General features: G+C 35.2%; 1 protein-coding gene across 1 annotated transcript; it reads left to right on the top strand.

Moving 5' to 3' along the window:
* The first annotated feature begins 279 nt into the window (after positions 1–279).
* CBP (sarcoplasmic calcium-binding protein) lies at positions 280–22896 on the top strand. Its single transcript, XM_067781282.1, has 5 exons — positions 280–945; positions 10234–10442; positions 10590–10662; positions 21916–22224; positions 22300–22896. The coding sequence occupies exons 1-5, from the start codon at positions 829–831 to the stop codon at positions 22528–22530; spliced, it is 939 nt and encodes a 312-aa protein (XP_067637383.1). The 5' UTR covers positions 280–828; the 3' UTR covers positions 22531–22896.
* The last annotated feature ends 587 nt before the right edge of the window (positions 22897–23483 follow it).

Here is a 23483-nt window from a genome sequence, read left to right as displayed (position 1 = left end):
AATTTTACTTTTTTTCATTTTATGATTTTAATTATAATCCCTTTGTTGTTGGCTCTTCTTTTTCTTCGTCTATTTTTGTGTGCATTTTTTCCATTGCTTTTCGACTTGTTTTGTTTCCTCAACTTTATGATTCCAGCGTCGCAAACAACATATCTGTCTCCACGAGCAGCGCTGTTGGCGTCTGCAGTGACTGCGACGTATACCATCGGAGCAGCGCTTCCCGCATTGTGGGCTGTGCGTGGCTGGGGTATATTTGTGCGTGCAGACGCCGATTTTCGTTTAAATTGTATTCGAACGCTGAAGCGAACGGTCGTACATTTCCAAAACTGTTGGAGTTTAAATACTCAATGAACAAAAAATTTGTAACAAATTAAAAAAAGAGCTGCTTGAAACAAAGAATTTGCAGATTTTAACTGTAAAGTGAAAGTGAAAATATTAAAAAAAAACTGTTTGCATAAAAACAAACATTTTTAAAGTTGTTATTGAAACTTTTTAAAAACAGCTATTGAAAAAAAAAACCGTATTTGTCCAGTAAAATATTGAACTAAAAATAATTATACTATAACAAAACAATTTTAAATTGTGCTGCCAAATTTGAAGGCTTTAAGCTAAAAAAAAAAAACAGTTTTTTTAATTCAAAAAATAAAAATTTTCAATCATTTTTGGAGCGTGACAAAACATTTTAAATGATCACTCAGTTATTATCCTGATAGTGTCCATTTTGTGCGTCCACTCATACCTGCCTACGTGTTTTGTTTTTGTGATTTTTTTCAATTATTTTGAAAAATTGGCTTTTTTGTGTTTTGAACAAAAATTCAACAATTCAAAATGGCTTTTGCAATAATAAGCCGTGGATTTTTGCGTACGTCCAAAGAAATTCTGGATCGCAGTCTTGCCAGCGGCGGTGTTGCCGTTTCTCATTGCTTAATGGATATGGAAATTAATGTAAGTTTGAAAAATTATAAATTAAAAAAAAAAAATATTTAGTTTTGAGAAAAAAGAATCAAGTTTTTAAATAGTCAAACGTGTAACTAATCGAATAATCCACAAATTGATTAGATGTCATATTTTATTCATAACTTCATTCAAATATCAAATACATAAAAAATATTGTTCTTCATAAAAATCTTGATTGACTACTTCAGTAAATTTTCCTCCTGATTTATCAACAATTTGAATTAGTTGCTTGATTGAGCAATTAATGTAAATATTCAGCACTCGACTAAACTTTTTTCCTGATTATACAGAAATTTTAATTAATCAATCAATTTTCTTGCTGATAAATAAGAAATAATGATTCAAATTAAACACGGGACGGGACTGCCTTCGGCTGTGCCGAAGACTTCATACCTTTCATGAATGGGGCTGAATAATAATCTTATCCCGTTCGTAATCTCCAAATAATCGGATGTATAAGATAAGAAATATATAGTGAACAGATAGACGTACATACCTAAACGATTTTTAAGATAAATACAAAAAAAAAAAAAAATTGAAAAAAACCCCCTTATCTGAACGATCGGTTGTATGGGATATATATTATATATAGCTCCGATCGAAATGATTTTTACAGGAAATCTTCTATGATATATTAGAATAAATATCACCAAGTTTAACGTTTTTATATTGGAAATTAAGGGAGAAATTGCCAAAAATCGTTCTATCTGAACGATCGGTTGTATGGGATATATACTATATATAGCTCCGATAAAGGTGATTTTTTCAGGAAATCTATGATATGTTAGAATAAATATCACCAAGTTTAACTTTTTTATATTGGAAATAAGGGAGAATTGCCAAAAATCTTTCTATCTGAACGATCGGTTGTATGGGATATATACTATATATAGCTCCGATCGAAGTGATTTTTTCAGGATATCATCTATGATATTTTAGAATATATATCACCAAGTTTCACGTTTATACTTTTTAAATTGCGGCAGGAATGACCAAAATCGTCTTATCTGAACGATCGGTTATATGGGAGATATATGCTATAGTGGTCCGATCCTACCGGATCCGACAAATGTCTAATATAATACAAAAATACATCCTTGTGCCAAATTGAGATATCTCAAAATTTGAGGGACTAGTTTGCGTTCAAACAGACAGACGGAAGGACGGACAGACGGACATGGCTATATCAACTCCAGTTCGTCGCCCTGATCGATTCGGTATACTTAATGGTGAGTCTATCTTCTATATTTCTCAACGTTACACACATCGGACCAAAGTTAATATATCATTTCATGTTCATGAAAGGTATAAAAATAAGAACTAGTCCATAAATTTACCTATATTTCATCCCGGTTAATAAAAACAACTCGAGCTAATCGATTTATTCAGTAAAGAGCACATTATCGATCATTTGATTTAAGTTTCTTTGCGATTAATACAAGAATTGGAATAAAGTGACTATTTAAGTACTTGAAGACAATATTGATCACACTTTTGAGTAACAAAATAGTCTTAAGGTTCTTCCCAAAGCACATTCAAAACATCTGATTAACCACACCTTTTGTTTTCATTTTTCATAAACATTAAATTGATTACTTAACTAAGCTTTGATACTAATTAATTAATAATTAGTATTAAATTATTAATTTAGTAAAAATTGATCATTCGAAAGAACTATTTTCCTAATTAAACAAAGCTTGTACTAAACGGTTAAACGAAGAAGTAATTAATTTAAATTTGGATTAATCATTTAAGCTTAAGGTACTATAATAAAAACCCGTTCAACATTTTAATAAACAGATTGCTCGAATAAACTCTTTTTCTCATTAGTCAAAACCTAGAATGGCTCGATTAGTTAGGTTAAAATCTGAGTAAACGAAGATTAAAATATATCAAATTTTGATCACTCGACTGAACTTTCTAATTAATCAAAAAATAGTATTAAACTTTTCATTAAGTGAAAATTCAAAAATCGATCTTAATTATACAAAATCAGTATTAAACCCTGAAGTTTTTAAAATTTTGGTTCATCTAATCTCAAAGTTCTTAAAGTTAAAATTACATTTTACCAATCTAGCTAACTGATCGATCGAATCAACTTTTTCGCTCATTAGTCAAAAATTAGCACGAATCGATTAGTTATGTTAAAATATGAGTAAATATAGATTAAACTAAATAAAATTTTGACCACTGGAGTAAACTTTTTTCTTAACTAACCAAGAATTAGTATTGAACTATTCATTGAGTAAAATTTCGATCAATCAACTAAACTGTCTTTCTAATGAATCAAAAATTACTAATGAAAGCTTAAGTTTTTGAAGAAGTAATTAATTAAAATTTTGGTTAATCATTTAAGCTCAAAGTTCTTTCTAAACCACTGTTTAACTATCTAACAAACTGCTTGCTCAAATCACTTTTTCACTCATTAGTCAAAAATTAGAATGAATCGATTGCGTTTAGTTAAAATTTGAATTCATGAATATTAAATTAGATTAAATTTTTAGTTATCACTTAATACCAAAGTTTTATTCAACACATACTCAACATATATTCATCTTTGCTTATCAATATTTAAAATAAATCTATTAATGATGAATCAGAATCAAGCACTTAATTCAGAGTTTAAGTTAAAATATTATACGCAACTTAGTCTATTTGATTTCTTTATAGATCGACTAGGTCAAACTATAATTATTCAATTAAGTGAGTAATAAAACTAAATATTGGTTACAAGATTAAGTTTTCTTCCTGATATGGTAGATATTTAGCTTAAAATTTCAACGACTATGTGCAGAAATCTAAAAATTCTCTATATGGAAAAGAGATACCATTTCTAGTTAATCATATAAATACAAAGCTCATGTTATAATCAGTATCTCAGATTAGTTTAATCTTTTTTTCTATTTTTCACAAGTTCGCTAAAAATCATTAAGAAATCGTGTTCTCATTTGTTCAGGCAGTTTCGATGCCAAAATGCAAAAATGTGTTGTTTTTTTTCATTTTGCAGACAGAAGAATTGTGCACAACCTTATCTTAATTTTTTTATTTATTTAAGAAACACTGTTCAAATATAAAGTCTTAAAACCTGTCTGAGATTGTTGGGTTAGGTTGATTTGGCCGATCAACAACGACCAAACATAGACTGAACGTGTGCATGAGATTGAAAAGAAAAAACAACTACGGGTATGAAATGAAGTGCATAGATGTATTGAAGTATTTCCAGTTAAAGAACTCAGATAACAATACCAGAACCTTGATAGAATAGAAGAATAGACAAACAAAAGCAAAAAAAAGTACGTCAGGTAGCGAACAACAGGTCAATGTTAAATGCGAAGTCTTATATACTCATGCTCATGGTGTTTACCTTACGAATCAGCATAACAGGAACCCTGTAGGAAATACCAACAGTGAAACGGCACGACAAAACTTGCTGCACTAAGATTTCGAAATATCTCTGAGCTAAAGAGCGGAAAAATGACAGGGCATATGAAAGTAATAAACAAATTCATAGGCAATCTCACGGAATTTCGAAGTGTGCATTGTGTACAGAAGTCTTTGGGAAACAGAGAATCCATATATAGACCTGACTCAGAGATCTCGTTCACCGATGGATCAAAATTTGATTACAAAAAACGGGAGCTGTCATCTTTGGACTTGGACCGAACTTCAAGAAATCGATACCAATGGAATGCTACCCCACAAGTTTTCAGGCAAAAATGCATGGAATAGAAGTTTGCGGCAGAGCATGTCTACGAAGAGGCTTATCTTCGAGGAGTATCCCTGTTATGTCATACAGCCAGGCATGTGCTTTGCAGTCTTAAACAATTACTTCTAAGCTAGTGGGTTGGAGTTCTAAATGATCTGGGAGCCAAAAAGAAGGTTTTGTTAGGATGGGTTCACGGGCAGCAGGAACATGTAGGTAATGAACAGGCAGACTTCCTAGCCAAACAGGGTGCTTTAGCAACATTCAATAGTCCAGGGCCCTTCCATGGACATGGACTCATAGAGGCACACTCTAGCGAAACCAAAAGTAACTAGGAAACAAACCAGTTCAGACGACATTGCGCAGACAGGCAAACATTTTTATACTCTCAGCAACGAGAGTATCAGCCCAAAACTGGCTACTAGCTTAAATCTATACGATGAACAAATCCGTCGCTTTTATGAGCTTGGAGATGAAACACCGGTTCACATTCAATGCGAATGCGTCGCACTGGCAAGGTAGAGACTCCCGATCTAGGTGGGGATAGGTAGCGTGACTCTTAATCCCTTCGTGAAATGGCACAAAAGACCTGATGAGGTTCTTAAATACATTAAAAGACTCCGCATACAGTATTATGTAGACTGTGCGGCCAAGCACAATAGTTCTAATTAAAGGTCGCAGTGTAATTGCCACTAGTACTACTAACAATTTGAATCACAGACAGCTTATTGTTTTGGGAAATTTGGATCATTGGTAGCAAATATCGCTTCAGCACTTGGAAACGTATCCCTTGTCTTCTCTATCGCTTAAAATTGTGACAGAATTTCTTAATTTCCTAGTGGGATGTAGGACATTGGGTTTCAGTATATTATACAAATGTAAATATAAACAGATCGATATGTAAGTAAATATGTATATTTGTCGCTATACATATATGTCGCTCGAAAATAATGTCTGGCGACATCACAGTTTAAGGTCCACATGAGTTTCACTTTTAAAACGAAATAAATTATAATCTCTGCTGGTGCCTTTATTATACCGCCATTGCTTTTTTCTATTATCAGGAGCTTGTTGTTGGGTTTATTATAATGTGCAGAACATAGTTGTATACATACATACCCATCAAAAAATCATATTAGCGATCATTAGAACCAAGCAAACCTGGCAGTGCTGCTGCTAGCTATTAAACCGACTAGTCCTATAAGTTCACTTTGCCTACTCCAATTAAGTTCCTACAATAATACAATTGGCAATTCAAAAAGGTATCGTATTTGTTGTAAGGTCTTAAACTTTTAGTTGTTTCCATGGTTTCCAATACGAAATTTGACTAAAGCGTAGCACATATGTGGAATAGGAGACCTTGCGAACTGTCTAAGCGCATATATAGGCGTTACAAGACCTCTCATGCCTATCCACAAAATTCTCCCGCAGAGAGAGAGAAAGGGATCCCCTTTCGGCTATTGTGAGTATCGATCTCAGTAGCTAGCCGATCGCTGAATAGTAGCCGTGTGTTTTTTACATGTATATACAAACATCTACATTTGCAACTAAAAGAAACGCCATGCGGAATTCCACATAGTAGAAGTATATGGAGAGATAGGGGAGACACAAAGCTTTTAGGTCATATTATATAGGTTAGGTTAGGTTGAACTGGCGGGTCCATGTGGACCTCACATAGACTGAATGAGTCCGCAATGTTACCAGAAGTTTGTTTTAATGACCAAACTGAAAAACCCTATCAAAAACCAGGACCTATGTAATAAAATAAATAAGAATTCCAAAGTTGAAAGTGGAGAATAGTGGAGACACACACTTTTTAGTACTAATTTGATGCGCAACAATTTCATAAGTTTAGATGAAATTATGCACTTAGCAGTCCATATAAATTTAAGTGCTTATGTATTAGACTGGGTCGATTTATTAACGGATATCGCGCCATAGATTTTTCGATAGGATTTGGGCTCAGGAAAAAAGCTCAAAGCGCATACCCAAAAAAATAATTTACAAGCCTGCGAAAATTCATTTTTTTTACTTTTTTCGACTTTGATTTTTAAGGTTTTTTTTCATGACCAACTAAAAAAATTTTCATTTGATTGTAAAATTGTCATGTATACCCTGTCCGACCCAAAAATGTCCGCTAAAAACGTTGGCGATAACAGTTAAAAAAAATATATTTATCGCCAACGTTTTTAGCGGACATTTTTGGGTCGGACAGGGTTTACAAATGAAAATTTTTTAGTAGGTCATGAAAAGAACCTTAAAAATCAAAGTCGAAAAAAAGCAAACAAATTAAATTTCGCAGGCTGGAAAATTATTTTTTTGGGTATGAGTAGTGAACCTTTTTCCTGAACCCAAATCCTATCGAAAAATCTATGGCTAGCTTTCGTCCATACAAATCGACCCGCCCTAATATGTATATACATGCAAAAAAAAAATAATAATAACAGCTAATAATGGATTATATGCTATTAGTAATTGCTTAAAAGTATGCTATCTTTTTGAAAAGCAAAAAAGACTACCGGATTTATAATGCTCCAAAGACTTTCCGAATTGAAAAGGTAAATTTCAGTTGGCACTCGCAAAATACTGTTTTTTTGTTGTTATTGTTGTTGTATTAAAGATAAAGACACACCCCGATGGATTTGGGGAGTCTTATCGATGTTGATGGTCATTTGCCGGATATAGATCCGGCACGTTCCGGTAACAAAGCACCATTAAGGTACTAGCACGACCATCTCGGGAATGATTTATATGACCACATTAAAACTTCTAGTGAAACATTTTTTGCTTGAATTTGCACATTCGTACATACTTTCATAACCAATATCAGAAGTCGGTATTCAGCTGGCCAAGCATATCGGGGTTGTGCTTAATATAAAATAAGTATTTTAATTGTTATTTCACTTTTTATCTGATTTTATTTTGTCTGCCAAAACCATATTAATGCTTAACATCTGTTCGCAATATGTGTCACACTTGTTCTATGTGAAAACCACAAAAAAAAAAAAAACAAACAAAAAAAATTAAAAACTTTAAGTGCTTCAAGTGAGCCAGAAAACACTTGAAACAGCATTTGAGACTGACGAACATAAGTTACCACACATACCAGAAGTAAAAGACAGGCAATGATAAGTCCGACTTGGTGTCGTTAAGACAAAAACATGTGCTGAGCTGCAGCTCACATTTGCGGGAAATGGTCCAGATATGAGGACTAAAGTTTAAACCCATATTAGATAGGCGAATCAAAGCTTGTTGCTTTTCTGTTAATGAAATTAGAGAAAAATTACAAAATTGCACACGGCGATAATTACTAGGTCACGAATTTAACTTGTCATTATCAACTAGCTTTTCGGGTCATGAGATTTGAATTCGTGTACACTTACATTCCTACTGGTATTAAGACAGACGCCTCTATATGCTCAGCCATTTGTTTGCCCCACAGAATGCTTTATAATTTGTAATTTACTTTGTACTGATAAAGTTCTGTTGAGTGCGCCGAAAAATATTCTTAACAAAATGTGCTTAAAATGTGTGAGCCGATAATGGCATCTGCTTTAACACCAGTAGGAATCCTGGTTTACACTAGTTCAAAGCTCAGCACCCGCAAAGCTATTCAGAAATGAAGGTCACGAAAACCTGTAAGATCTAAGCTTCAAACGTATGTAGTACAAAAACGTTTGAAATTAAGGCTAAACGTTTAACCATGTAGCAGATCTTAGGAACATCGAGTGAAACTGAAATTGTCAGGCAAGCGCCAATACAGCCTTTCGGAAAGTAAAGCAAACGATCGAAATGAGGTTGTTGTTGTAGCGATAAGCACACTTCCCGCAGTTTTTGGGGAGAGCTACCGATGTTGGTGGTCCTTTGCCGGATATAGATGCGGTATGTTCCAGTAAGAAAGCACCATTAAGGTACTAGCCCGATCATCTCGGAAACGATTTAGTATGACATTGAATAGGAAGCTACGTTATACTATATTGCTATGTATTTTTTTTGTTAGAATACATACAGCCTCGAACAGAAAAATAGCAGTGGGAAGTTTTTTTTAAACTTCATCAATTAAACTTTTTTACATTTTTTTTTTATTTCCTTTCTTTTAAGAAAAAACTTCTTTTAACTGAAACTACGCAATCCAGTTTAAAGAAGCGTTTAAGACTTTCTTTTATGTAAAAAGTTTTTTTTCACATTTTCGGAAAAAAAGCTTTCAAAAAAATTGGGAGAACTCTAAATAAAACATTCGAATTTTTTTTTTTAATTTTCTCCAATTTTCGAATTTCTACAAAAACGTTTTTGCATAATCGGTTTGCATGGATTCAGCTAAAAAATTTATTGAAATATTTTCTTAAAATATGGAAAATAAAAAAATAATTTACGATATTTGATATAAATTGCCAGTGATATTTTTCTGTTCGCTGCTGTACATTCATATCATATGTAACCGCCTTCATTACTAAAGATTGCAAGTAAGACTAGATACACATACATACATACATAATAATTAAAGGCCAAGTTCGTTGCTTTATTGAACTCTTTTGTTTTCGTAATTTGCAAAAACTTAAATATGAATAGGTATGTACCAGAGATAAACAAATTTCGTAAATGAAATGCGCAGACGCATGAAATGTGTACATATGTACATATGTATACCAATACATACCCCGCAAAAAATGCGATTACTCTAGACTGAATCCGGCATGAGTCCCGAAGGAGTATGTGACTACAGCCAGTTTTGATCTCTTTATATGGGTTGCAGTGATCCCTTTCTTTTGAGCATGTCCTTTTGTTCCTGTTTATGACTGAAGGATTAGTGTCGGACGGGTTGCATTTATACCCCTATGCGTACTGTCGGAAACGTCCTTTTTCTACTCTACTATTACGGTTACTATTCAGCAGATCCTCTTTGTATCCCTCCGGAAACTGTTGGTTAGATCCTCTTCGTACACTCACGGGTAATGTCGGACAATTCCTCTTTCTTCGTCTACGTGTACTGTCAGACAAGTCCGCTTTCTATTCGTACGGAATTCCTACAGATTTCATAATAATTTTTAAACACCAAAACAATTTTGTTTTTGTATTGGTATTGTAAAAAAATAAAACAAAAGCAAAGTCTATGATAATGGAACATAGGGTACTACTATTTAAGTTTCGACATGGGGCTACGCATTTTTTCTTAAATATGTAATTCATAAATTTTTTTTATTTTACCCATTTCGTTGCCCTATTTTTATTGTTTCTTAAAATTAGCTACATACATAAATTTCAAACTGAGTAATCCCAACTGCACGCAAAAGGGTCTAGAGGGTATCAATTATAGCCTGTAAATAAAAGAGATCAATCGCAGACCACTCTCTTTGAGGATAAGTAGCACGATTATTTGCAGGGTAGCCACTCAGAGTTGAATGTAAATACCTTATTGTATTTGTGTCGTAATAGAGAGGTTTCGTTATACTCAGCAAGCAAATTAAAATTAGAGAAGCAGAAACAAGAACAAATTATGATCAAATTTATTCTGTTTTCAATAAAATTTTTGCAACTTGAATTAATTATTCCTTCTTTTTATTTTTATTTTTCAGCATTCCCCCACTGCTCTTGTGCAACATCGCATGGCATGCACTGCCACCACTACTACGTCACTTAACTCACATAACGGTACTATGATACCAATTTGCAATGGTAGATATTGTCTATTGAAGCCTAGAATGTCTTCGAACATGGCTAAACGTCAAAGTAGTTCAAATAAACGAGCTTCCACTGTCGCGTCAACTAAACGCGAAGAAGAGAGGTGAGTTCCCTTGAACGAGAGAAGAATGTATATGTACAGTTATGAGAGGAATAAATAAATAAGACACCTCTTATTATGTTATAGAGGTCGAACTTTTTTCTTAAATGTTCCTTGTTTATTTAATAAAATTTTCTTTTTGTATTGCAGTGACAGCGATTCTGATTCGGATGATGAACTTGAGAGCAAACGTACCAGTGTTCGCCCTAAGCACAGTCAGAGGGTAAGCATTTACATAAGTAATTTCTATTTGCTTTGGAAATATTTTTTGGTTTATATTAGCAACAAGATAGAGAGGCTTGAAACTAAGACTCCGCAAGTAACGACATAAAGTACAAAATTTGTTATTGGACCACCTTTTGAAATGTGCTGGTATTTTCGGGACTAAAGTTTTTGCGTATACAAAGAAAGTCAAAACATTTGAATACTGGAAGGCCTAGAATTTCAATCATCAGTGGAAAGACTGTCTAGGGGAGAAATAGGCCAAATCTCTTGAATGGCAAACAAAATGACCGCCAAATACGTAAACACGTGACACAGTTTTTGTTGTAGCGATAAAGGCACTCCCCGAGGGTTTTGGGGTGTGTTACCAATGTTCATGGTTCTTTGCCGGATGCAGATTCGGAACGTTCTGGTAGCAAGCACCATTAAGGCACAAGCCTGACTATCTCGGGGACGATTTAATATAACCTTATTGAACCTTCTAGGTCAGATCGCTAACCCTCCTCCCCCACCTCCTAATTCCATGAGATACTTGGAGTTGCCAGAGCCTCGTCTGCTAAATACATGTATGTTACATGCATGTTTGTAGCAGGATTCCCCTCGCGTAGGTGAGGTTGCAATTGGGTTGCGGAGGCTATAAGTTGGGCTTATCAACTCCTTAAATCCCGTCGTCAATTTGTCGTCGATAGGTACACATAACACAGTGATCTTAGCCAGCTCCTCGGTAAGAGGCTATATGCCATATTTTTGTATTAGCTTAATAAGGATCGATGTAGTCTCCCTTGAATCTTCCATTTGAAAAAGAAAAACAAGTTCGCATTGGGTTTTTAAAGTTGTCAGTCCCGTCCTCTTAGATAATTAACGACAAATCACAATAAGTCTTAATAGAGACCACAATGCAACCATCTATAACTCGGATAGCGAGAGTTTGCAATTAAAAGAGAAAGGCGCGATATTGCCAGTGCAACAAGGTCTAAGAGGTTGGACATTCAACTAGACTCCAAATAGGTGAAAGGTTTTAAACATGAGTGAAATAATTATGGAGAATGGCAAATGCTTAAACTTTGGAAACAAGAACTTTGTGAAGTCCACATACAGATCAGAAATCCAGATCGCTTAGTAGAATTACTATATTTTCAATGTATATTGAAATATATTGTCGTAAGAATAGACTAAGTTCTTATAAAGAAATCGTTTACATAGTAGTCGGGTCTTCCACGGTATATAGCCGCCTTAGTATACGTCAATGCATCCAGACGATTTGTAGCGAACTCCTTACCGGTTACAAAATCGAGTGTATCTCCGCCGAGATCGTTCGATTTATCCGAAAAAGTATTCCTTTCCCTCTTAGTTAAAGTATTCTTAGATAAGGTAAAACTATTTGGTTTGAGTTGGCATGGAAGAGGTGATTGATGGCATGTCATTGTAGACGTACTGAGTTTTGGTTTTAAATCTATGTGTTCCGTCTAAATATGAATGAATTTAACAATGTTAGGATCTGAGTTGTGTCACTATTATGCATCGAAGTTGTTCTCTCTTTAGGACAAGTAAGTAATATTCGGGCAGTCGCATACCTGCTTTTAGAAGCGCAACCAATAGGCTAAGAGACATTTAATTTAACCGGTGGAGGGCAAGTCCTGCCTAGTCACTCTCTTAGTAGACTTTTGTACTTATCTGGCCCTCCAATAAAGAGAAACACTAGCCTGTGCTAACAGATAAACAGAATATGATGACTGACGTCTATTAAGGATAGACTGATTTTTGGTAAATCCACGTTTCTTCTCTTTGAGTACTCTTGAGAAGAATTTTGATCTCAGCTTGACTGACAGAGTAGATAGCGATATAACGCGTTGAGTTTCAAAGTAAGTAAGAAGTTCATTGACATAACCTAACAAACTCAATAGAGTTCACTCCATAATACAAACAAACATACCCGTTTGGCCAGACAAGCACAGAAACTGAAGCAATTTTTCTACCGCTTTTTAAGTGGTTTTAAATCACATAAATAAGCACGCCTTGCCATACCTAAAAAGGTATGAGCAATGAGCACACGACTGTATATTTAATGAGGAGCTGGTAAAAGAAACCGCGGATTTCTTGGTGCCTGTTTGAGAGCTGATACGCGTGGCGCGGTAAACAAGTTTTCGTATAATTAAATAGCATTTAGGCAAAGACAAGAAAGACAAGCCTGCCAACAAAATCAGTAAAAACAAGTTATTGGCTTTTAGTTGGAATTGTTGAGAACAAAGACGTTTATATGGGAGCTGGTGACGTCATAAAGATTATCTAACGATAAGACAAGTAAATATATTCACCCGGGATACGACCATAGTGTTTAGTGCAAGATTGAAGGATGGTTTGTGTACTGTGTGGACTCTTCCAAGGGGATATGCCAAAGAGTAATCAGGATAACTAAACAATGCTAAAGAGTTTCTAAGGATGTTATGTAAGAGGAATACGGTACTCTCACGGCAATTTGCGTTTTTCCTTTGCGACAGGCTCAACACCATAATAAGGCCGCATGTTGACACCATAACTTTCGGACATCCATGAATACCGTGGATAGCTACTTAAAAAGCCTTTGAAGGCTGATTTATAAACGCATATATTGGAGGATTTCATCATGTAGACGCTTACTTAAGCAGCTGGGAGGCAACTATACTGCGCGCATATGTCATTTATGATAAGAGGTGGTACCATACCGAAGGTACAAGGTTTATGTGTCGGGACAAATAACATTCAAAAAATGTGGGCGAAAATCACCAAATATACTTATTCAAGGTCACACTAACCTCTTAAAACGGAATGGAGTCGTATAGGTCCGTACCATTTACGGTGAAAAGTACAAACGGCAACTAGTAGTTGTATTAGCTCGGGACATTTATGGTTCTAGTATAGTTCAGATCGGAATTAGTGTAATATTCTGCAGTTCCCTGGTGATCTCAGATTTTCCTTGTAAGTTGAGGTTGTTCTTCAAAAACGGTAATTTCTTGAACATCAGGTAACAAATACGACGAACTTCAGTGCACTGTCATGTAGTTGAAGGTTTCGAGCAATGTCTATACTTTGTTCAATTAGGAGATACATTTGGGATTGAATCCGTGGTCCGCAGATAGCTAATAACTAGATCTCATCGATCCCATATGAGACTAAACTTTTTTCAGAGGGCTAATTACAAAGAAGAAATTTTGGCTTACTTTCCTCTTGACTCCATCACTAGGTCCAAAATATACACAAACATCAATTTTAACAATACCTGCCCATGTACCTACGAACTATAAATATAAGACAAACGACAACAACAGATCAGAACGAAAAGCGGCACTGATGATGGCACAACGCCGAAACCGGTTTGTCTCGAAACCAAATTTGATAAGGGATGACGGAAAATCGTTCCAATATACATCATTTTGATATTAAAGTTTTTTTCTTCAAATTAAGACATTGTTACGAATATTAGCAACACTAAGGGGTACTATCATCTCTAAGGCGATGCTAAGAGTGATTTGTATGCACATCCATAAATCAATCATTATGTATCTACATAAACGAATCAATCATTAGGTCTACACATATGTATGTACACGCAGTGGAGAAGCAACGCACAAACACATGCAGATATCTTATCTGAGATATGCAATTTTAATTGTGGAAGTGTCGCTCACAAACACACGCGCATATGAGAGCTATATACGTACATCTGTAGTTATATTTATAACAGATAACCAACTAGTAGATTCTAGAACTGAAGCGCCTAGAAGATGCAACGAGGAAATCAAAGAGTATAAAAGGCAGCAATAGTAGAGGGGCTACAATCAGTTTCCATTAAGCACGCTATCTGTCGAGCAATAGTAGAGTTATTTATTGTGAAGTACTTGAATAAAGGTTATTTTGCATTATTAAATATTAGAGTTATTTATTCAACAGTTTAGTGATTCGAACTTAGCAGAAGGTTGCAAATAAGAGGATTTGCAGTAAATTCGTTACAATATATATAACTGTGTTTTCAATTTGAAAAAAATTAAGTCTTTAAATAAAACCGAACTCAGCTGTCCAATTTTTATTCGTATTTGAAAAGTTTGAGTTCTAAACCAAATTTGTTTAAGTCACACATATATTAAGCACACACATTTTATATTTACACTAAAACTTTTAACTGTGTATACATTATCACATAGTACCTGGGCGATCGAACTCTGCTCGGTATTCTTCGAGTATCCGCATAATATGCTTTGTACTATATGTATGTCTTCATTATAAATATTAAATTGTTTTTAAATACATATTGTAACGAATTTAGTGCAATTCCGCTTATTTGCAATCTTCTGCTAACGTTCGTACCGCTTAACTGTTGAATAAAACACTCCAATATTCTGTATTACAAAATGGTCTTTATTAGACTGCTTTGAAAATACTGCACAATTAAACTTCACTTCGCAAGTGATAGCGTGTTTAAAACAAACTGATTACTGATTACTCAGCTTTAACTCCTTTTATACTCTGTGATGTCTCGTTCGCATACTTCTAGGCGTTTCTTCTTCTAGAATTTACTACTCGTTTACCAGCTATAAACTCACCAGCTATAAACTACAGATGCATGTTTATAGCTTCTCATATGCTCCTGTATATGTGAGTGATACCTGCACAAATGATTGCCTACTTTTGTGAGCATCTCAGATATATGCATGTGTATGTGTCAGAAATACTTTGCTGATGATTGCATACTTTTGTGAGCATCTCTCCGCTGCTGGCATGTACATATGTGTAGACATAATGACTGATTTGTTTATGTACATACAAGTCACTGCTTAGTATCGGATTAGAGATGATAGTATCCCTTAGTGTTGCTAATATTCATCACAATATATTTTTACTTACTGTTGAGCTTTTTTAAAATAGGTTTCAAAAACATTCGATCAATAACCGTAAAAAGAACTTGAAAGAAAATACAAATTCAAAGGGGTAATTACAACCTAGTGCCTTAAAAATTTTAACTTTAATGTACTTCTTTAAAGCTTCAATAAAATATATGTATGTAGAACGTAATAATAAACTAGTCGCATTATTCATTTTTCAGTAGTTGAAAATCAATACAAACCTTTGTCAATTACTTTTCGCATCTGTATTTTAAAAACACTAACGATGCGCCAAATTTCCCCCAAATCGATTGATCCGTTTCCGAGATAGTAGGGGCTATGCAGACTAATATACATATAGTTTTTAGAAATATCTCTATTGGAATTCGGAGTGAATCACCATTCGTTTAATACCCAAATTGGCATATCTCATGTTATTTTTCTCAAATTCCAAAAAGATAGCAACTTTGTAGAAATATCCTCAGTGGCAATACTTAGATAGAAAGTCTTTGAATGTGACACTATCGATGTACCAAAGTTCATTCAAAATTTCAGTCGTTTCCGCGATAGTATTGGATGTAGAAAGAGATATAAATAATAAGGCGAGTTGGCAACCCTAAGTGTCAACCCTAATATCTCATGTAATTTTTTTTTTAAATTCCAAATATTTGGCAAACTTGTGAAAACATTGGCAACACCTAGATAGAAAGTCTAAGACCCGGTTTTTCAGTACAAGTTCAACTCAGTTTGCCAGTTAAACTACGCTTAAACTTATTTTGCAGTTTTTCAGTCTACTTTAACTGATATTTAAGCTGAACTTAAGCGGCCAAACTGGCAGGGTTAAACTCTAGTTAACTTATCGCTGATTTGCGTTCATTCGAAATGGCGTCGAATAGGCCCAACAAGCATTTTGGCTTGAGTACCATGAGATAACTAGCATACCTCTAAAATCTCAAGAGTTGTTACGAAACAGTGGCTCAACTTGAGATTCATAGTGTATCAGCAAAAGAGGGAATTTTTTATAAAGCGAAAAATGCTATTACTTAAGTTGAAGAAGTGATAGTTCCCAGATTGCGCTTCTTTGACTAGACTCGAGTATAAGATTCCAGTATCTTCACGAAAATAAAAACATTTAATTTTTGATAAATTACGCTTCATTACTGCTATCAATCAGTTATTTATTTTTCACAATAAATAGCTGTTGGCTTTGGTGGTACCACTTTGGAGGTTTTGTTTCAACTGCACCGCAAGTCGATATCCAATGTAGGATATCAACTGGAGAAACGTGTTGAATATTCATCTGCGAACTGTACGTTTCCCGAAATCTCTCAAAGATTGGATAATAATTTGAAAATGCTAATGACGTTGAGATCAACTCGAGAACTATAAATTTTACAAAAATTCTCAAAGATTCGATAATGTTGTTGTATATCATCTCCCGAACTAGATTATATTTCGTTGGAGAAATCTATAATATAAAAATAAGTCGGGTTTTCCTTCCTGACGCTATAACTCCAGAACGCGCGAACCGGTTTCCACGGTTTTGCATTCGTTGGAAAGGTCTCGGGCTCCGTGAGATTTATAGCAAAGAAAATTCAGGATCGGCGCACAGGGTCTCGAGATATAGGCCAAAACGTGGACCCGGGTACCCCTAGAATGTGTTTATCGAATATGGATAATAAATGAAAGCTGCTGATGAGTGCTTTAGTGGAGGGTAATTTCCATACCCCTGGGTGACTAGGGTCTCAGAAATAGGCCAAAACATGGGCCCGGATACCCCTAGAATGCGTGTGTATTATGGATATCAAATGAAAGCTGTTGCTGAGAGCTTTAAATTAATTTTCATTGTGATATTCGATTTAGTCGCATCAACCTGGCAAAACTGATAAATATGCATGCGAAGCCGAAATAAAGACATGAATTAATAATACTCACATACCTATTTACATACATTCTAATCGATTTGGCTGAAATTTGGTATATAAATTTGCCTATATTAGTATTTACGATGCTTTTTTCCGGGAAGTAGACTGGGATTAGGACTAGGACTGGGACTGAGACTGAGACTGAGACTCGGAGTGGGACTGGAACTGAGACTAGTAATGGCACTGGAACAAAATACATACCACGCTCTGGCACTGGCAATAAGATATGACGAAGAATGAGAAAAACTTGAGAGAAGAGAATATAGAGAAGAAGACTGAGAAAGAGATAGAATGAGTCGAAGATGAAGATAGATGAAGCGGAGGGAGGAGTTAATACAAAGATTAGGAAAAAGTGTAGAGAAGCGAGGGCAGAGTTAGACGGAAAAATCTTATTAAAATGTGTGCAGATAGACCAAATTTATGGCAGAACAACGTCTGCCTGGCCTGCTAGTATCTTTTGAATGTTTGTTGCGTAAGCAAAATCTAGCTGTTGTCGTATCTAAAAATTATCTAGATAATAAAAAACCAATTTTGCCGTACCAAAAAGCCTACCCAAAATGCGGCCTTAAACTGTGACTGAAAAACTGCTCAGTAGTGTAACTGGAGTTTAAACTTGACTAGAGTTTAAGCAAACTTAGTTTAAGCTTAGCTTAACCAACTACTGAATAACCGGGCATAAGAATGTGATTCACTATCTAGTATGTACCAAATTTTTTTCAAATGGCTTAAGCCGTTTCCGAGATCGTTCCGGAAATAAAAACACTTTTTACTCGTTTAAAGCAATAATGGTTATCACTTTGGAAACAGAAAGAAATTAAATAGAGAAGTCTGTGTACTTTTCTGTATTTAATCATTAAAAGCACAGTCACGGTATTAATACCACAGATCAATTGTGCCATACATAAATAAAACAAACAATAACATAATTTTCTTTTGAAAACACTGAGGGAAATGATGCTAGTAAAATCAACAAATCGGTTCTGTTGTTCTTGACTTAACGGAGATTCGGTGAAATTGATTGAATTATGGTTAATTCGACCGAGTTCTTTGTCAAGCAAACAAATTAGTTTATTCATTTCAACAGAAGAGAAATTGTTATAATAAATTGTCTTAAGTTAACAAAATTCTGTAAAATTGACAGATTCCTAATCAATCTAACTGATTTTTTTGTTAACACAACTGATCTTACTGGTAATTTCAACAGCGATCAACAGTCAATACATGAGCAAATTTCAAAGAGAATTTTACGCTCATTGCGCTCTCTACTTTGTACTTATGTATGCTGTGTACTATATGTATGCACACATTTACGTATGTATATGGCGGCCTCCGTGGTGTGATGGTAGCGTGCTCCGCCTACCACACCGAAGACCCTGGGTTCACACCCCGGGCAAAGCAACATAAAAATTTTAGAAACAAGCTTTTTCAATTAGAAGAACATTTTCCTAAGCGGGGTCGCCCCTCGGCTATGTTCGGCAAGCACTCCGAGTGTATTTCTGCCATGAAAAGATCTCAGTGAAAACTCATCTGCCTTGCAAATGCCGCAACATAGCTACTTTCGTACAAAGCTGTCGCAACCATCAAGAAAGTTTCTCAAACATTTTTCTGGTGCCGAAACCGGTCAATTACGATCAACGATTTGTGCGCAGTTGATTCAACATCTTGTTGCAATGGATAAAAATTTACAGAAATTTCGGTTGAATTGACCCGTATTTCGGTTGATTTTACCAGTCTTTTTCTTTCAGTGAAAGAATAAGTAAATATTTTGCCAAAGTCGCGGTAATTTCATTTCGCTTGAATATACCAGGCATTAAGAACGTCAAATTAACGTTAATTTGACGATCTTAACGTTAAAAAACGAAACGAAATGACTTCGTTTCGTTTATTAACGTTGATTATCGTAACGAAATGATATCGTTTCGTTGGTTAAGCATGCCTGGAATATACTTAATTATCTTGAATTTGTTATTTTGGTATTACAAAAACTGTTTGTTCACCTGCTTCTGAAATTTTAGCCGATACTTTAAAAATTTTTTTCAAGATATATGTCTTTAAATAAAGCCAACAAGAGTTTTCTTCCGTTAATTTATATCTAACATTCGGCAGTAAAAGTGACAAATTATAATGTATTTACGCAACTATTTCACGTTCCTTTTTGCATGCATTGCTGCCTTTTCAGCTATGCGAACTCGCGGTTTCGCATTGTTGGTGGCGTATTGTCGAGGATAGATGATACCCCATATATGGTATCAATATATTTTGACGAAAAACATGTATGCACTGGTTCATTAGTTAGTATGGAAAAGGTAATAACAGCTGTACATTGCCTGGAAGACAGACCAGCAACATTATTCATGGTTAAAGCTGGTGCAACCAATAGAGTACGCGAAACTGGACAAAATCGAAAAGGGGTAGAGCCATTTATTCCTCCTGAATATGAAACTAAAACACGTAATATGGATACAGGTGCCATTAAAGTGTGTGAACCCTTCAACAAAAGTCCTCAAGTAGACATACTTCCAATTTGCAGTACTGAATTAACGACACAAAAATGCGAGTTAGTGGATGGGGTGCAATTAGTGAACACATTCCGCAACATGTAGCTGAACTCCGAACTACTGAACTGCCCATAGCAGCGACGCCACATTGTGCGAATATGTATAAGATGACAAAAACACCTTTAAAAAAAACATTGTGCTGGACATGGTGAAAGTGATACATGTTATGGTGATTCTGGAGCACCAGGCGTTGTGCGAGGAGAACTTTGTGCGGTAGTATCATCTGGGATCGGTTGTGGAACCTCTGATATTCCAGGTGTATATACAGATATAACTAATGAAGAAGTTCTACAATTTATACAATATGTGATGAATTGTTAATGTGATATTATAAATCTACTGCTAACTGGAATATCACCCCAACTTCACAACACCTCACGTCAAAGCCTATTGAATTAATATAGGGCGTAATCGAAATGTCAACTGAGATAGGGTGATATTCCAATCAGCAATCCTAATTACAATATTCATTTTTGTATTATCTATTAATATATACTTATTTATGGTTACCATTAAATGTTTGGTGTTGTGAAATAAATAAAAATAACTAAACAAAATGTTAATCTTAAAGTCTTGACTTGTTCCCACATGTATGAATAGTGAGAACAAAAGAAAATTGCAGAATAAAAACTTTAAAACCCTGGCAAATTTACCATCTTAGTATATATTGTAACGAATTCTAGGGATTTCTGATATTTATGCCTTCTGCTAACGTTCGAATCGCTAAACTGTTGAATAAATCACTTCAATATTCTCTATTGCAAAATGCAATTCGCAACTGAAAGCGTGTTTAAATCGAAACTGATCCGTTATTACTCAGCTTGCGCTGCTTTTATATTCTCTATTGCATAGTCCGCATATTTTTCCAAAGGTCTAGACGTTTCACCTTCTAGAACTCATGTAGATCATGCTTGGTTACCAGCTATATACGGGCATATTTCTAGTTTATAGTCATATGCGTGTTTATGTGTGAGTAATTACTGCGGCTTATGACTACATGTGTGTGTGTGTTTGTGTGAGATCTCTTCGTCGCCTTCTACATAAGTGTTGCTAGCTTTAATGTGGAGATGTATATAGGAGTGGGCCACAATATATTTCCTTTGTATGTGTGTTTGTGACTGAACTCCTAAACGACCGATGCGATATTGATGACATTTTGTGTGTATGCTCAAACACCATTGAGCGTGAGATGCTTCATCGTCCGTTTCCTTTCTTACCTTTCCGGTAAGTGCACCTGGGAGCGATTCATTCTAAATAAAAAAAAAAAAAATAATGGCGTGATCTGCTTGAAATTTTGTTAAGTGGTTCCTCGTTGATTAGCTGAATATTCATATCGATGAGGCGAGTATGCTTCCGAGTCATTCTCTAATATGAACCCTGCAGTAGTAATAACGTCTCTTCGTTCTTGGAAGCAATCGGTATGGAAATTTTGACCTAGCTAGTCAAAGTAGAAGACATTTTCGATGCTCAGAGATCACAGAGTCTTTAGGTATCTCTGATGCGGAGATATTTGTTGTAGGAGGTTTTGTGGAATATTATCAATGCTGGCATACCTTTGCCGGACGCTAGATCTAGGCGTGGTCCGGAACTGGCTCTTTTTGACTACAAAGAACCTTCTTGGTCATGCTCCGTAGGTTAGAGAAGCGTGTATGTATTGCACTTAAACTCCCCTTTCAATCCGGTGTATTAGAAGGTTTTACCGGTCTAAAACAAAATTGAAATTAATAAAAGAAGTATGTCTGACGCGTCGGCTGTCTAAAGTTACACATATCAAGCTCTTCTTATGATCTCAGCTTAGACTTGATTGGGTAATAGTAAACAAAAGCTTTGCCTCGGCAGGGACACTAGTTTACATTGCAGACAAATCTATCGAGCTACGTCACTAATTAAATTTTTTCTTTTCTTCTCCTTCCAGGGCGATTCCGAGTTCTGGCGTCGCAAGATGCGTACACTCCATCGCATACTCGACGTAAATCGTGATGGTGTTATATCGTTCGATGATTTCAAATTGATTGCCAAACGTTTTACGGACTTGGGTCATCTTACACCCGAGACATCGGCCGAATTCGAACAGGTGATGCGTCAAACGTGGGAAGAGCAATTTGGCGAAATAACGCCATATAATTTAATAACTGTTGAGCAGTTCCTTACCGAGTTACATCATTGTTTAAATGATAAAAACTTGCGAAAGCGTATGGGACGTTTTTTGCCATATTTATTTAAGGTGAGTTGTGATGCAATAATTTTGAGGTTAGTTTGCAAAGCAATAACAAATGTCAATTTTTGCTTTTCTTTGCAGGCCGTTGACTACGATCAGACAGGCCATTTGGATCTCGAACAATATAAATTGTTCTTCCGTTGCTTGGGTCTTTCGAATGAAGACGCTGCAATATCATTTGCTGTGATAGACAAAAATGGCGATGGCCAATTGTCCTTAAAGGAATTCCTACATTTGGGACGTCAATTTTTCTTAACCGAAGATGATACAAAAATATCGAAAATGTTTTGGGGTCCATTAATCGATCATTGACTTGATGAACATGCGTACACTGCTGTGTTGGAATTGTTGTTGCGCGGTCGCATGCATGACATACAACGCGCACGACAAATTCTCATCACGCTCTGCATGCAAAATGTCTCGGAGCATTTTCGTAAAATTCGTAATGAAATTCATAATGACAAAACAAATGGCAATGGCAACCCTTTGCTGCTAAGACTATTTTTTTATGTGAATACGTTAGTTTTAATGACGATTACGTGGCGTTTATACGAACGTGGCGATATTAAACATTTCATTTGTTATTATATAAGAAAATTTAATGAATCGCGCAAAAAAGCGAGAAAGATAAGAAAGAAAAAAAGGAAACATTCAAAATATATTATCTGTTTGATTTAACTGATTTTTTTTTCTGCAAAGATTGGATGTTTGTGGCTGGAGATGAGTAGCGCTGGAAATCTCCTTAAATATTTTGCTATTCAGTCATTTTGACAGTCCTTAGCTGGATACAAATCAATGATTTTAGTCGCAATATTAACCATTTGGTTTTGACATCATGCTGAGACAAATTGTATCTTAATCTATTTGTTGAGGGCTATAGAATGCAAAACAAAGTTTAGATGTACCGATAAGTTTCGATTTTCGCCTGAAGGGTTAATGATGGAATTATATATTAAATTTTGGATTAATCTGCGATTAAGTCTTATAGTTTTCAAAAACAAAAGCTTTGTCATTTGGTTTGGTTTAAGAGATATACACAAAAGGAACAGTAAAAATCGATTAAACCACTTGGCGCCTTAATCGTTAACGACAGAACCTAAACTAGAATCGAGTCTTAATCTCAAAGTAGGTAGCTATATAATGCAATACATTTTTCTGTTAAAAATTTGCATGATTCTAGAGATATACACAACAATCGATTGAGGTGTCAGAAGTTGTACATGAACCGAATACCTCTCGTAGCGTTTGAACCGTTAACGATGGTA

Source organism: Eurosta solidaginis, chromosome 4 (genome assembly GCF_040869045.1).
Source record: "Eurosta solidaginis isolate ZX-2024a chromosome 4, ASM4086904v1, whole genome shotgun sequence".
Taxonomy (NCBI): Eukaryota; Metazoa; Arthropoda; class Insecta; order Diptera; family Tephritidae; genus Eurosta; species Eurosta solidaginis.
This window is presented reverse-complemented; position numbering and strand designations above follow the sequence as displayed.

Bases quoted from the DNA above. Each gene is read 5' to 3' on its own strand.
- CBP (XM_067781282.1), top strand. From the start codon at position 829: ATGGCTTTTGCAATAATAAGCCGTGGATTTTTGCGTACGTCCAAAGAA. The intron at 10,663-21,915 runs GTAAGCATTTAC...TTCTCCTTCCAG, and splicing joins GCCCTAAGCACAGTCAGAGG to GGCGATTCCGAGTTCTGGCG. The intron at 22,225-22,299 runs GTGAGTTGTGAT...TTTTCTTTGCAG, and splicing joins TTTTGCCATATTTATTTAAG to GCCGTTGACTACGATCAGAC.